At 47.0% G+C, this 17197-nt stretch overlaps 1 protein-coding gene across 1 annotated transcript in view; it reads left to right on the forward strand.

Moving 5' to 3' along the window:
• Nucleotides 1-4700: 4700 nt before the first annotated feature.
• LOC142301970 (CD5 antigen-like) overlaps nucleotides 4701-17197 on the forward strand; it is a 31872-nt gene continuing 19375 nt past the window's right edge. Inside the window, exons 1-2 of the mRNA XM_075343036.1 lie at nucleotides 4701-4737; nucleotides 10821-10847. Of these exons, the coding sequence (XP_075199151.1) occupies nucleotides 4710-4737; nucleotides 10821-10847 (55 nt within the window). The 5' untranslated portion in view covers nucleotides 4701-4709. The remainder of the gene's footprint in view (nucleotides 4738-10820; nucleotides 10848-17197) is intronic.

Below are 17197 nucleotides of genomic sequence, written 5' to 3' on the forward strand. Positions count from 1 at the left end.
ATTTTTCATTTTATAAGACGCACTGGATTATAAGATGCACCCCAAATTTAGAGAGAAAAAAAAAATAAAAAATGAAAAAAAAATATAGGGTCTATTTTATAATCTGGTGATGTCTTAATGGAGGGGGGAGCAGCACTGGAGGAGCAGGGTAACAGGAGGTAGGGGCAGTGGTGTAGAGCGATACTGCGGGCGGTGCAGCGGTTGTCCCAGATGCGCTGTGAGGGCTTCAAAGAAATGGTGCCTAGAGTAGGCGCGTGCGCAGATTGAGCTCAACTCAACTCAATGACAAGTCGAGATCATATCTGCGCACGCGCCACCTCCAGGCGCCAGTTTTCTTAAGTCCGCTGCTGGGAGATCAATGGGCCGGAGGCGGTGGGTGCACAGATGAGATCTTGAGCCGAGAGCCCCATCTGCGCACGCGCAGACTTTTCAGGATGGCGGCCCCTGCCTCACAACCCGCAGCACAGCGCACCGCCAGTAACATCTCTCCTGCCTCCTGTGTCTCCTCTCCAGCCCACCCCCACCCCAGTTAAGCTACATTTGGCTTATAAGACGCCCCCTCATTTTCCTCCCAAATTTTTGGGAGGAAAAGTGTGTCTTATAGTCCAAAAAATATGGTACATTTTTCTGGATCTCCTTTCCGAACATGTAAGGTTTTGTCCCTAAACTGTTATGCTAAAGGTGGAAGATCATAGATGTTTAGAAAATCTTTGACTGTTGAGGATAAAGAATTGAGTATCCAAAAATACTTAATTCAGCCATTTCATAGACTCAGTTATATAGTTCAGTAGATGTGAACTAACACACATATTTGTGAATGCTTTTGTTTCTTACTAACATGTATATATGTATATTGCATATTCAGTGTATTTTCCTTAGACATGCTGCTGTTTACACCACATGAGGTAGTCTAAATTCGACCACTCCCTCCAATCCTATTGATACAGGAGACAGTGATGCATTAATGCCTCTCTTGATGGGTAGAACAGGAGTGGGTAAGAGTCTTTAGAGGTGTATGTAGGTTGTGGATTTTTTCCTGTTGTCAAATGAATTAGGTATGCCGAAAAGAAAGTCTAGATCTGAGCTGATGGATTCAGATGGAGATCCTCGCACAGGTGCAGCTGACCAAGAAGCAGTGATCGGGCCTAGAGTTGAGAGTCTTTCACCAATACCGACTATGCCTTGGTGACATTGGTCACGTCAGTGACTTCTGTCACTCCTTGTGTTCTTAAATCCCTACAGGAACAAGCGATACAACAAGGAATGGAGTGTGACATGCAGGGAGCCAGCTGACTGAGGAAGGTCTGTGGACAAAGGGTGGTAAGCTTTCTCTGTCATGAGAGCTCTTCTTAATGATGGCCCAGGTAACATCTGTGAAAGACAATTGTCAGTGTGTGCTTTGGTGATGCCAGGGTTCAGTACCCAGGTGGGCAGATTCACCCAGTCTTGTGAGACAAGTGCCTAGAACGAAGTGAGAAAAAACTGTAAAGAGTCCGTAGAAACACCCTGCACCTACTCTACCCATTCTTAGAGACTGCAAACTGATTATAGATGTATATCATGAGCATGTTGTATGCAAGTCTGTGCGTGTTGTGTAAATTTTTCTCCAGGTTTGGTCAGAGGCATTCCAGTGCAGAAAACGATATTATTGTTGAGAAGCACATGAAGGTGGTATGTAAAGAAAAATGTGTTTACAAAAAGTGTATATTTTATAGAAAAGTGGAAACTAGTAAATCGTGTATAAAATGTATATGTTTTGTTTTCTTTTCGTAATAAACAGGTCTTTATGTAAGATGTTTTTGGTTTAGCACAGACATGTATATTTTTATATAATTGACTGAATAGTGTGCTAAACAGGTGTATTTTCCAATTCCAGATCTTAAATCAGAGCTATTAGCATATGGTCTCCAGTCAGGAGACTGATTGATCCTAAAGGACAAGCGAGAAAGAGCATGAGTCAACACTAGATGAGCCGATCCAACCACAGAAACATCTATGGATCCACACCTCGCATTGTAGAAGGGTTGATCAACCAGAGCTGCACTGAGCATTCTGCTCATACTTATCCTTTTCAGAAAACCCTGTATAGTCTTAGACCAGCATTGCCAGAACAGTTAGAAGAGAGGACTTAGAGAACCTTGAGACATGGGAAAGTCCAACTACAAAGGGTGAGGACTCGCCTAGGAGTCCTTGGTCTCAAACCGGTGAAGAAAACCCCTTTCCCCTTTCCGCCCATGTTTCAACGTTCAGTTAGGCAGGTTTTTCAACAGATCTTTCTACCTCTCTTCCTAAGGGAACACAGTACCCTTAGAATTTAGAAATGGCAGAAGTAAGTCTTTAGGGGGGACTGTTGAGGATAAAGAATTGAGTATCCAAAAATACTTAATTCAGCCATTTCATAGACTCAGTTATATAGTTCAGTAGATGTGAACTAACACACATATTTGTGAATGCTTTTGTTTCTTACTAACATGTATATATGTATATTGCATATTCAGTGTATTTTCCTTAGGCACAGTATATACTAGGATATATATATATGTATAGCTTGAAGATGGCTGCTATTTCCTGTCCTACACCCAAGACAGATGGACAAAGGAAATTCCTGGAGTCTGGACTGACCAATCCAAGAAGGATGTGTAGATCTCTCTACGTCATGAAGCCCTGCCCTGCGATACTTGATTGGACTAAAACTTTTGTTTACACCCCCTTACTGCTCGGTCTAGAGTTTCTTTCAAACAATAAAAAACACACTTGGTTAAGAGCCAGTCATGGAGATAGATATAACTGACTTGCTGTGCAGTTATTTATTCTCGTGTGCACACATGACATTTTTAATTAGAAGCAGCAGCCGGATATCGAGAGATCCTTTGAGTCTCATCATCATCGTCATTCTGACCGTGACATGACTATCAGAAAATTCTTTTTATTTACACCTCAAAATATGTGGAACAGTCGCAGACTATGATTTTTCTGCTGCCATACAGAGGTTTTTTTGAGCAGGTCAAATGTTGAGTTTTCTAGGGGAAGCCAGTTTGGGAAATGCTTCTTCTTTGGGGAATTTTTACAGGCATTTTTCATTTCATGAAGCTGTTTTAATGAGTTTTTCCATAGGTTTTACCTGAAACATTTTTTGCAGGCTTTTGGTTGAGCATGTCTTGTTTGACGTGATTCTGTCAGGAGCTACTTCAAAGAAGGGACAAGCACTCTCTTTCTTTCCAACCAAGAGGTTTTTTTAAAATCTGAAGCAGAAAAAACGTTAATAAATATTTGAATTTATGACTGGCAAGTATTTTGCAATGAAAATTAATAAGATGAGTATTTTAACCATTTTTGAAGTGATATTTCAGATGTTCTTTGGAAAAGATCCAATTCTATAAAACTCTAAAACAATCAGTGTGCCCTAGAGATGAGCAGATCAGGCAAATTTTGAATTTGACACTAATTTCCCATTTGCTGGCAAACACCTCAGCAGCACTTCCCTCACACAGAAACAATCTTTTTGTCTGATTCAAAATACAGAGCAATAGACAATCCATTGGCAGATGAATTTTTCACTCACAGAAATAAGCCTCAATGTTCCCCTCCATGGTGGAAATCCTCGCCCTCTTTCTGTAATGACAGCTACCTAATTAATGAGGGCTAATCTCTTGATTCTGGAGAAGACTACATCAATTACATCACAGGATTGTGCTTCTCAGATTGTCCTCTTTGGCCATAACTAGTTCCCTGGGATGGAAATATGAATAGACCAATCTTACTCATCTCTTACTTGCTAGCTTTTTTTAATCTGGGCTTGCAAACAAACCTCTTCTGCCTGCAGCTTTTCTGCAACATTTTTCTCAGCACAAATAGTAGACCACACTCTATACATATCCAGAGATCATGGCCATGTATGCTGTCGCTAGCTTCACACTTTCCATAATTCAGAATGTCAAACAGCAGCTCAGTGTGGTAAGTTTTTATGCTCTGCTTTAATAACTTCAGACTTCACTACTTTTACACACCCTGTCTGGGCTTGTTAGTCCTGCTCCATGTCTTTTCCAAAATGGATTAATGGACCCAACACCTATATCTTACATCACACATGCAGCATTTCACAGGATCTGCCTAGTTGTTGGTGTCTACATATTCTACATATGAGCACATTCTTGATGGGAGACACAAGATGACACTGATATGGCTTTGAAAAGGTCACAAACAGCAGATCACACTGTGTACACATCCAGGGATCATAGATACGCATGCTGTCGATAACTTCACCCTGTCCATGATTCAGAATGTCACTCAGCAGCTCAGTGTGTTAACTCTTTATGCTCTGCATAATAACTTCAGATTTCACTACTCTTATACACTCTGGGCTTGTTAGATTTGCTGAATATCTTTTCCAAAATGTATTGATGGACCCAACACCAATCCCTTACATCACACACGCAGCATTTCACAGGCTCTGCCTAGTTATCCGTACCTAGATATGAACACATTCTTAGTGGGAGCCACTAATATGGCTTTGAAAAGGTATTGATATCACATGTTGGGTCTGAGATTACTGGAAGGTTTTTTATGAATTGTTTTGCCAGCAAATTCTCCAAATCATTAGGTTTCTATTATCCGACATCAGCACAATAAATACGCTGAGCCAGCATAAGTCCTCCTCAACTTATAAAGTTTTACTCCACGTCACAGATTTATAATCCTTATCTGGAACCATGAAGGGTACGGAGTTGTTACTCTTGGGTGAGTACACAATAATCCTAATTTTAACATGAGCATTTTGGAGGACATTACCATTTATTTATTTTCTATAAGCTTTTTATATATATATATATATATATATATATATATATATATATTGTTGTGTAGTGTATGATCATCATCAGAAAACCTTTACAGTTTTATTAGGTATTTGCTTAAATTGCTGATGGACATATAATTCGGCAAAGCAGAATGCAAAATTTGTTGCTTAAAGGGAACCTGTCAGCAGAAATGTCCCCTAAAACCTAACAGATTCCCCCTCTGCAGCTCCTGGGCTGCATTCTATAAAGGTCCCTGTTATGATTGTGCCCACTTTCTGACCGAAAAAAAGTGTTTATAAAGTTGTACCTTTTTGGCTTCTGATTCTGTAAATCCGTCACGGGGGCGGGCTGCCTGATGGCCGTTATTCTGCCCCCTGGTCCTGTATGCCGCCCCCATCGCTGATTTCAATACTTCTGGACGCCGCCCACTGCTCCAGCCATCCCCGCGCATGCCCAGTGCCCATCTCTCGGGGATGAGCACTGTGCCCAGCGTCACCGCTGGTGACGTGCACGCAGGGTTAAGATTATGGGCGGTGCTGTGATGTTTATTCCTAAGCAACCGCCCATAATCGCGGGACCGCGCTTTCGGTGTAGTCACTGCTCCGCGCTCTTCCCATCTATTTCCTGCCTCGGGGCAAGATGGGAAGGAGGCGAAGTGAGGTCAGCAGCAGCGCGCTTGCGCAGAAAGAAGCAGGCCGAGGGGGAAAGCGCGGTCCCGCGATTATGGGCGGTTGCTTAGGAATAAACATCACAGCACCGCCCATAATCTTAACCCTGCGTGCACGTCACCAGCGGTGACGCTGGGCACAGTGCTCATCCCCGAGAGATGGGCACTGGGCATGCGCGGGGATGGCTGGAGCAGTGGGCGGCGTCCAGAAGTATTGAAATCAGCGATGGGGGCGGCATACAGGACCAGGGGGCAGAATAACGGCCATCAGGCAACCCGCCCCCGTGACGGATTTACAGAATCAGAAGCCAAAAAGGTACAACTTTATAAACACTTTTTTTCGGTCAGAAAGTGGGCACAATCATAACAGGGACCTTTCTAGAATGCAGCCCAGGAGCTGCAGAGGGGGAATCTGTTAGGTTTTAGGGGACATTTCTGCTGACAGGTTCCCTTTAAGAAGACTCATTATTTAAAGTAAATGTTATTTATGTGATTCTTTAATCTATGTCTTAATGGTTAATTTGGGAACTGACAAACTATATTATGCTAAATCCCCTAATTTCCACATGCTTTGCTAAAATAGCAGGTTTAGTTGTCAGCCAAAATATTTTTAAGAAATAATGACATAAGCTGCCCCCACACCTTAAACAATAGGAGGGGTGACATCCAATCCAGAGGGAAATAGATTTAGCTGTGCAATCAAGGGAATGGCGCTGAGCTGCAATACCAGACATGGCCACCACCAAATGCATGGCGCTATATCTGGATAAATAATGAAGTGGACGTAGTACTCTGTAATTTGCTGCTCTTTAAGCCTCGCTCACATGAGAGCATGAATTCAACGAATGCAATGCAAGAAAATCTTTCTCAATGAGGCAGAGCAGATCTGCAAATTTTTTTTCTCATCCAGATTCGGCACACTGCAGTGTCTCCATAAATTGGATCAAGGACATCCATACAAGTCTATGGGTGCATGTGAAAAATCTGGCCAATTTTATTTGCAAAATAACTCATTTTTTCCCCTCAATATTTTTACATGTTTTCTGGGCAGCAATGCATATTCTCATTTCAATATTCACTATTTACCGTATTTTTCGTTTTATAAGACGCACCGGATTATAAGACGCACCCCAGATTTAGAGATATAAAAAGGTAAAAAAAATAGGGTCCGTCTTATACTCCGGTGTTGTCTTACCAGAGGAGACGGCAGCGGTGGTAGAGCGGGGTCACAGGCGGCAGAAACTGTGCTTGCAGTGGCGGCGGGTAAGTGCTTGCAGTGGAGGTGGGCCAGTGCTGGTGGCGGCGGGTCAGAGCTGGCGGTGGCGGCAGGTGCTTAGTGCTGGCAGCGGAAGTGCAGTGGTGGTGTGGTGGAGCAGGCCAGTGCGTTGAATGTCCCAGATGCTCTGTCGGCGATCTGGGATTCAAAGAAATGGCACCCAAAGTGGCGCGGACGCAGATGGAGCTCTCATCCAAGAGTTCCATCTGCGCAAGTGTCACGGACGGGTGCCGCCTCCGCTGCGGCGGCCGGGGCTGCTCGAGGGGCGCTCGGATCCGGGATCGTGTTTTGGGCTCGAGTGTTGACCGGACCCGGGGACTCGTGCAACTGCCCGTCCTCGTACACAGTGAAAAAGGGAGGTATTTACAGGGGAGATTGTCTGTGATGCCACCCGTGGGTTGCGGTGATGGGATGGTGGCACCGCCGCTGCCTTTCTGGGCCGACGTCTGGGACCGGTGATGTGAGGGGCAGCAAGGTGATTCCCCCTCCACGGGTAGGGGTTTGGTGTAGTCCCGGGGCCCAGGTGTGGGTAGGTATCAGGGCTGGGGTGTTGTCGGCAGGTTGGACTGGGTGACACCAGTGTACTCACGATTATGAATAATCCACACAGAGTCCATACTGTAAACCAAGGCCAGATGCCGGTTGCCTCTGGAGGGGTGTGCTGGTCCCGCACACGGGTTAACAATGTAGGGGCCCTTCCTCCTGCACTTGTCTCTTTTGGTGTATGGATTAACCCCGCTTGGAACGGGAGAAATCTGCTCCCCTGCAGCTTTGGACGCAGAGTGAGCCGTTGCCCGCAGACACTGACCCGTGGGACTTCAATGGGTTCTTGGCGGACACCCTGTCACTCGCGTTGGGCTACCGGTCTGCTCTATCTGGGCTTCTCTCCTCGGGAACAAGGCCTGGTACTTTGTCCCGCTGGTCAATTAACAAGGGGCTTGAAGCTTGCCTCGTCCTAGGGTCCAGGTACCCCGCCCGTGCATGGCCTCTGGACCGGATTCCCGTCGTCAGTACCAGCGGGCTACAACCCTGGCCCGGTCCACTTCAGGTCTCCCGCGACCGGATCTCCGACGCCTGTGGCCCTACACTGCCGTCTGCCACCTAGTCGGTTCTCCCGTGGTCCCAGGGCTCCAACCCTGACCACACTGCACTTCAGCTCCTCTCACCGACTCCACTTCAACTCCAACACTCAACTCCACTGTAACTAAACTCTCAGCTGAAACTGACTGGTTCCCACTCCTTGTCACCTCAAGACCCCTAGGTGGGCGTTCCCATCCACCTGGTCCTGCCCACTGGTGTGTCCTGGCTGTCATGGGGGGAGGGCGAGTAGGCTTTGTGGCTGATGTTTCTGTGTGTGGTATGTGTGGTGTAAATTCCCAAGGAGGAGGCGATTCCTGTACCCTTGGTGGGGGGTACAGTCATCTGTGACTACCTGGTTTTGCCAGGGCGTCACACAAGCACTGACTCCAGGCCCCATCATCTGAAGCCCGGACCGCGGACAGACCATCTGGGAAATCCACCGTACAGCCACTGCAGCCTGCACAGCCAGCTGGTCGCCCGCACAGAGTGGCAGCCAGCAGGCCGCCCTCCCGTACAGAGAGGCAGCTGGCTGCCGGCACAGAGAGGCAACCGGCCGCCAGCATAGAAAGGCAGCTGGTCGCCGGCACAGGGAGGCAGCTGGCTGTACACACCGACAGACACCTGGCTGCCCGCACCGATAGCCGCACAGACAGCACTCCGCCAATTCTCCACCTCCCGGTAAGCTATATTCGGATTTTAAGACGCACCCCTCATTTTCCTCTCAAATTTTTGGGAGGAAAACTGCGTCTTATAACTTGAAAAGTACGGTACATGCTTCAGTTATGTTTCCCTCCCCTTTACTTGAGTGCAACTGTTATTTCGGATAATGTGTGCTATGTTCAGTTTGCACCAGTTCAGACTTTCAGTTTAGGGAGTGCTGGCAAATAATTCTATGTGAAAAATCAGACTGCACTCGGATGACATATGAGTGCAGTTCGAAATATGCTAATATAGGCAATGGGGAAGATGGAGACATTATTCTCTCCATGGTCTCCACACCTGTGCTTTTATTCTTGCATGTGAGGGAATGCAGATCATAGTACATGATGCTCGGCTCACGCTATCAGCAGAGTTTGAGTCAAGTGTTATTAGCTCACTGCACTCACTGCCCCACCACCGTGCGGAGCTGCCGCCCCACCACCGTGCGGAGCTGCCGCCCCACCACCGTGCGGAGCTGCCGCCCCACCTACACCCCACCTACTGTCTCCTCCCCATAATCCTATAGAATGTAAGCCCGCAAGGGCAGGGCCCTCTTCCCTCTGTACTAGTCTGTCTACTGTAACTTGTACATGTATTTTGTATGTAACCCCCTTCTCATGTACAGCACCATGGAATCAATGGTGCTCTATAAATAAATAATAATAATAATAATAATAATTAGCATATTGCATCCGATTCCCTCGCAAAGGTCGTTTGACCCCGGTTTATTCATATGGGTGCCATAAATTAAAATTGAACTGATTGGTATTGATCAGAATGAGCTATCAATATTCCAGCCTGTGAAAACTCCTTTAACCCCTTCACGACCGGACGATTTTGCACTTTCCGTTTTTTTTTTGTCATTCTTCTTTCGAGAGACGTAATTTTTTTTTTTTGTCAATATGGTCATGTGAGGGCTCGTTTTTTGCAGAACCAGCTGAAATTTTAAATTAAACCATGAGTTTTACCATATAGTGTACTAGCAAATGGCAAAAAGATTCCAAATGCAGGAAAAATTTCAAAAAAAGTATGATTGCACAATTGTTTTTGAGATATTTTATTCACTGTGTTCCCTATGTGGTAAAACTGATGTTTCAATGTGATGCCTGAGGTCGGTGCAAGTTTGTACACACCAAACATGCATAGGTCTACTTTTATCTAAAAGGTTAAAAAATAATCAGAAGTTTGTCCGAAAAAAGTGGCATACGTTTTGCGCCATTTTCCGCAACCCGTAGCGATCTCATTTTTTGGGATCTATGGCTGAATGATGGCTTATTTTTTGCGTCTCGGGCTGACATTTTTAAGGATACCATTTTTGCGCAGATGCTATGCTTTATCGCCTATTATTGCATGTAGCACAAAATTTGTGGCGACCAAAAAACCTATTTTTGGCGTTTGTCATTTTTTTGCCACTAAGCTATTTATCGATCAGGTTAACTGATTTTATATTTTCATAGACGGGGCATTTCTGAATGCGGCGATACCAAATGTGTGTATATTTTTATTTTTTTAACCATTTACTTTTTAATGGGGCGAAAGGGGGTGATTTGAACTTTAGGTTTTATTTTTTTTAAATTTTTTAAAACTTTTTTAAACTTTTTTTTTAATTTTACTAGGTCCCCTAGGGGACTATAATGATCAGCAATCTGATTGCTCATTAATTTCTCCCAATCAGAGCAGCACTGCTCAGATCGGGAGAAATGATCATCTCTTATAACAAGCAGCCCTCGGCTGTTTCTTACAGGACCTGAGTCATGTGAGCACAGGAGTCATCATATGACCCTGTGTTACCATGATAACCACCGGATCCACGTGATCACGTCACGTGACTTCCGGTATCGGCCTGTGAGTATGGACCTACCACTATCGCCGTTAACATGGTGTTGTCATATCTTGACAGCGCTATTTAAGGGATTAAAAGATACTGGTGGATAGCGATTCCGCTCGTGCCTAGCAGACACACATTTCAGCTGTATAAATCAGCTGAGATGTGCGCTGATTGCTGCAGACTGCTTGCAGCAGCCAGCGGGGATTAAAACTATGACCGCTAGGACGTAATATTACTGCCCGCAGTCGTTAAGGGGTTAAGTGGCTTGTTCACATTGTGATGCATGTAGACAACATTGTACAGATCACTAAATATTAAGCGTAGACCTCTTTCATTGTGATGGTAGAACATATGTATAGTATATACAGTGGTTGGATGGGATGTGTATAAGCTATTATATTACGTCCATCTTCTGTGCTATATTGTGAACACTGTTTTTCTAATTCTAAGTATTTTTTTTGTCCTTGTTCACAGCTTCATTTTTCGGATTCGCTTTTTCAGGTCAGTATTGTACATCTAATTTTATTTATACAAGATTTGGTAATTCATATTATTTGCAACCTCAATTCCAAAAAAGTTAAGATGTCATGTAAAGTGTAAAGAAAACAAGAATGCAATGATTTGGAAATCTTTTATAGCCATATATTATTCACATCGGAACATAGAACACAGAACAGAAGGTGAAAGTTAGACATTTTTCTATTTAATTTGAAAAAAATAACTCACAAGATTGTAAGCCTGTGAGGACAGTCCTCTCTTCATGTATAACAGTCTATCCATTTGTATACTTTTATCTACATATGTTTTATGTATGCTATATGTATGTTACCCCAGTGTCGATTCAAGCATTTCTGCGGCCTTAAGGCCACTTTACACAGAGATAAATCTGGTTGCAGTGAAATTGTGGACAATCAGTGGCAGGTTTTGGCTGTGTACAAATAGAACAATATGTCCATGATTTCACTGCAACCACAGATCTGCCAAAGATTTATCTCTGTGTGTGACGGGGCCTTTAAGTGAAAATTGAAACGGCAGACAGAGGAGTGAAAAGAATTACCAGAAGAGTTGTCTAAGAGCCAAGGACACCTGTGAAGAGCTACCGAAATGCCTGGAATCAATCAAGTAATGCACTCCCCTCGATGGTCTGTCTGTATGTACACTCAAAACACAAGACTTGATCGCTGAACAAAAAGCATGTTCAAGAGCATATAATGTTTACTCAACAACATTAAGAGAAGCCTGCAAAATACTCAGATGAGACCAAAATGAAACTCTTTGGAGGCCATAATACACACCATGTTTGGAGGCCAAAAGGCAAATCACCCCAAAACAACAATAAAGCGGGCTTTACACGCTACGACATCGCTAATGCGGAGTCGTTGGGCTCACGGAATTCGTGACGCACATCCGGCCGCATTAGCAATGCCGTTGCGTGTGACATCGATAAGCGATTTTGCATCGTTGCAAAAACGTGCAAAATCGCTAATCGGCGACACGGGGGTCCATTCTCAAATCTCGTTACTGCAGCAGTAACGAGGTTGTTCCTCGTTCCTGCGGCAGCACACATCGCTGCGTTTGACGCCGCAGGAACGAGGAAGCTCCCCTTACCTGCCTCCCGGCCGCTATGCGGAAGGAAGGAGGTGGGCGGGATGTTACGTCCCGCTCATCTCCGCCCCTCCGCTGCTATTGGGCGGCGGTTCAGTGACGTTTCAGTGACGTCGCTGTGACGCCGCACGGACCGCCCCCTTAGAAAGGAGGCGGTTCGCCGGTCACAGCGACGTCGCCGGACAGGTAAGTATGTGTGACGGCTGTGGGCGATGTTGTGCGACACGGGCAGCGATATGCCCGTGTCGCGCAACAGATGGGGGCGGGTACCCACACTAGCGATATCGGGACCGATATCGCAGTGTGTAAAGTAGCCTTAACAGTGAAGCTTGGAAGTGGGAACATCATGGTGTGGGGCTGTTTTTCAGTATATAGCTCTGGCAAACTTCATATCATTAGAGGAAGGATGAATAGACAAATGTAGAGAGACATTCTTAATGAAAATCTGCTGCCATCTACCAGGAGGATGAAGATAAAATGAGGGTGGACATTTCAGTAAGACAATGATCCCAAACACACAGCGAAAGAAACTCTCAGAGAAAGAAAATAAAGCTTCTACACTGTGTGCAGAATTATTAGGCAAGTTGTATTTTAGAGATTTTTTTTTTATTATTGATCAACAACTATGTTTACAATCAACCCAAAAGACTCATAAATATCAAAGCTTAATATTTTTGGAAGTTGGAGTGGTTTTTTTTAGATTTGGAGGATATCTATTTGTGCAGGTAACTATTACTGTGCAGAATTATTACGCAACTTAATAAAAAACAAATAATGTTAACCGACGAGCAAAAGAAGAAACGAGTTGACATTTCAATAGCAAATCTCGAAAAGTTCCAAGCAGACAAGAAGAATTTTTTGTCACGTTTTTTGACCATGGACGAGACCTGGATCCACCACTTTGATCCCGAAACTAAACAACAATCGATGACATGGAAACGAGCCGTCGAACCGACGCCAAGGAAATTCAAAGTGTCAAGCTCAGCAGGGAAGGTTATGGCGTCCGTTATTTGGGACGCTGAAGGAATTATTATGGTGGACTATTTGGAGAAGGGTGCCACTATTACGGGCTCCTACTACGCAGAACAAATAAGAAGATTGTGGGAGGCTATCAAGGAGAAAAGGCGCGGCAAACTGCGGGCTGGAGTGCTGTTTCACCAAGATAACGCGTCGGCTCACAAAGCTGCAGTTGCCATGGTAACCATACAAGAAGCGGGCTTTGAACTGGTGGAACACCCCCCTATTCGCCAGATCTAGCCCCCAGTGACTTCTCTTTCCTCGCCTCAAGGAACACCTCCGGGGCAAGAAATTTGACGACAATAGCGACGTGATAACCGCTGTTGGGGATTTTTTTGAGGGTCAAGATCAAGAATTTTTTTCAAAGGGAATTCTAAGTTTAGAAAAGAGATGGACTAAATGTATAGACTTGTTAGGAGACTATGTAGAATTTTTTTTTTTTTTTTAATATATTCATTGTGTTTATTATTGATTATCATTACTTTTGGATTGCCCCTCGTATATTCCCATCTCACTTGTTTATTTTCACCAGGTAAACCAATATAACTGCACAAAATTTAGAAATAAACATTTCTGACATGCAAAAACAAAACCCCCCAAAATTAGTGACCAATATAGCCACCTTTCTTTCTGATGACACTCAGCAGCCGACCATCCATAGCTTCTGTCAGTTGCTTGATCTGTTTACACATTGCGTGCAGCAGCCACCACAGCCTCCAGACACTGTTCTATCTCTGCTGATGACACCCAATTACACACAATATCTTCTGGCATCACCCCTGTATCACTGCAAAATACCAGTGATTTTCTGTCTGCTGTTGTAGCGCCCCACGGGCAGGCAGTTAACCTACTCGTCGCCAGGTTGTTTTGGATCGGGTCAGGCGTTGTCACGGAGTGGCCTTGCCCGGTAACGTTACCCCAAGGCGTACAGTTAATGGTGGGGAAAGAGGGGTAATGGGGAGAGTTTGTTGTGATACCACGTGTGGTATGCGGCCTGGAGTAGCTGCCGCTGCAGGATTCCTCGCCGGGGCAGGTGTTAATGCAGCCAGGATGGTGTCGCTCCCCAAAGGCGCAGTAGGCCCAGGGTGGATGATGAGGGTTGTAATGGCCGTCGGCACCTAAGCGCTGGGCGGCGGCGCCGATAAGGATGAGCCAACACAGTCTCTGCGGGTTCAGGGTGTAGTTTACTCACAACTTCAGCTGCCAGCTCAGTAGTACTGGTCACTGCCATGGTGGGCTCAGGTCAATCCCAGATCCAGTCGGGGGTCACCACTGGCATTGTGAAAGGAGAAGGAGAGAGAGAGTATCCTATTTCTAGGGTGCCCCCCTCAGCAGTTAGGTACCCTGACTGAGCTCCCGCTCCAAGCCTCAAGGCCCAGTAAAGTCCAAGTTTTCCAGAGAGATCTTGCCAGAACTATAGTCCTGACTTAGGCTAAGTTCACATTTCCGCTAAAATGTATCAGTCACAATCCGCTGCTCTGGTAAACAACGGAATCCGTTTAGCGGATTCCGTTGTTCCCATAGACTTGTATGAGCAGCGGATTGTGACTGATGATGCTGCGTTGCACCCTCCGCCCGACTGATCAGTCGTGGAACGACTGACCGCCGGGCGGGAGGAACGTAGCCTGTAACATTTTTTGAGCAGCGCGATCCGTCGGATTTCGCTGCGCATGCTCTCTGGCTCCCTGCACACGTAACCAGCTTTGGTTGGTTACCCGATATTTACCCTGGTTACGGTGCAAGGAGCCAGCGCTAAGCGGTGTACCCCCGTAACCAAGGTAAATATCGGGTAACCAAGGTAAACATCGGGTGCTTTGCTGTTACCCGATATTTAGTCTGGTTACGTGTGCAGGGAGACCGACACTTCCCCGCTCGGCCCCGCCCCCTCCCGCACTCCGCACATATGTGTACACACACACACACACACACACACACACCTGTCCCCAGCCATGCAGACCAGCACTGCCACTGCCACCCTCGTCGCTCGGCTCCGCCCCCCGCTCGGCTCCGCCCCCTCCCGCATTCAGCATGTATACACACACACACTCACACACACACACACACACACACTCACACACACTCACCTGTCCTGCAGTCCCTGCGGCACTGACGTCCTCAGTGCCACGGCCCCGCTCGGCTCCACTCCCCCTGAACTCCGCCCCCTCGCGCTCCACCCCCCGCACACAACGGAGTCCGACAAAGAATTCTGTTCTTTGTCATCCGTTGTACAGCGTTGTACAGCGCATCAGTCACATGCGTCAAGCGACGCATGTGACTGATACAAAACAACGGAAATGTGAACTTAGCCTTAACTGTGTGTTCCCGTTTTGCCTTACAAAATTTTCTTACAAATCTGGTACCTTTTATTATCTGTTTAGTGTTTACATCCTACATATACTTAAAGGGAACCCATCACCAGGTTTTTCCCTTATGAGCTGCGGCCACAACCAGTAAACCCTTATATACGACATTCTACAATCTATATATATAATATATATTCTGTCTGTCTGTCTATCTGTCTGTCTTGCTCCAAAATTGTGTCCTTACGGTGACAAACAGCGGATTGGCCGCTGGGCTCGGCCTGGCTCCGCCCACCCCCACGGATTGGCCGCTCGCCGCGACACTCCGCACGCATCGACGGCTTGGACACGCCCCTTCCCCCAAATTCAAACGAAGCCCCGACTCCCCCAGCCCAGACATAACCTTGCGATGCTGGGACGTGACGGAGCCGTTGTACGCTGGTAACCATGATAAACATCGGGTAACTATATCATGGTTACCAGCGTACACCGGTGCGGTCAATAATGAAGTGTCATGCAGCGGTGAAAGAGTTAAAGACACTGCAAGACACTTCATTATAGGCAGCGGGCACCCCCAGAAGAGAGAAGACAGAAGAAAGAAGACCCCGCAGTCATACTCACCAGACGCCGACCAGGAGCAGGTGAGCACATCAAGGTCCTGCAGCGGCGGAACACACACACACACACACACACACACACACACATAAGAACAGACACACACGTCAGATCACACTCACTCACTCTCACACACACCTCACACGCACATCAGATCGCATCCACACACTCACAACATCCGGCGATATCGCTTACTTCTCGGCGGCGATACTGTGCCCTGTGCAGTGACCTTCCAGGACCTGCCGGAGGATCACATGGCTGGAAGCATGTGGTATCTCTGGATGTTGGGAGTGTGTGAGCGCTTATGTGTGATATCGTCAGTGTGTGTGCGTGTATGCGATCGGGTGTGTGCGTGTATGCGATCGGGTGTGTGCGTGTATGCGATCGGGTGTGCGCGTGTATGCGATCGGGTGTGCGCGTGTATGCGTGTATGCGATCGGGTGTGCGCGTGTATGCGATCAAGTGTGCGCGTGTATGCGATCGGGTGTGCGCGTGTATGCGATCGGGTGTGCGCGTGTATGCGATCGGGTGTGCGCGTGTATGCGATCGGGTGTGCGCGTGTATGCGATCGGGTGTGCGCGTGTATGCGATCGGATGTGCACGTGTATGCGATCGGGTGTGCGCGTGTATGCGATCGGGTGTGCGCGTGTATGCGATCGGGTGTGCGCGTGTATGCGATCGGGTGTGCGCGTATATGCGATCGGATGTGCGCGTGTATGCGATCAGATGTGTGAGTGTATGCGATCGGATGTGCGAGTGTAAGCGATGGGATGTGTGTGTGTATACTGTCTGATGTGTGACTGTGGAGCACGATGGGGAGTGCGCAGCATGGGGGATGGAGCACGATGGGGGGTGCGCAGCATGGGGGATGGAGCACGATGGGGGGTGTGCAGCATGGGGGATGGAGCACGATGGGGGGTGCGCAGCATGGGGGATGGAGCACGATGGGGGGTGCGCAGCATGGGGGATGGAGCACGATGGGGAGTGCGCAGCATGGGGGATGGCGCACGATGGGGAGTGCGCAGCATGGGGAATGGAGCACGATGGGGAGTGCACAGCATGGGGGATGGAGCACGATGGGGGGTGCGCAGCATGGGGGATGGAGCACGATGGGGGGTGCGCAGCATGGGGGATGGAGCACGATGGGGGGTGCGCAGCATGGGGGATGGAGCACGATGGGGGGTGCGCAGCATGGGGAATGGAGCATGATGGGGAGTGCGCAGCATGGGAGATGGAGCACGATGGGGAGTGCGCTGCATGGGGGATGGAGCACGATGGAGAGTGCGCTGCATGGGGGATGGAGCACGATGGAGA

Source organism: Anomaloglossus baeobatrachus, chromosome 1, assembly GCF_048569485.1.
Source record: "Anomaloglossus baeobatrachus isolate aAnoBae1 chromosome 1, aAnoBae1.hap1, whole genome shotgun sequence".
Lineage (NCBI taxonomy): Eukaryota > Metazoa > Chordata > Amphibia > Anura > Aromobatidae > Anomaloglossus > Anomaloglossus baeobatrachus.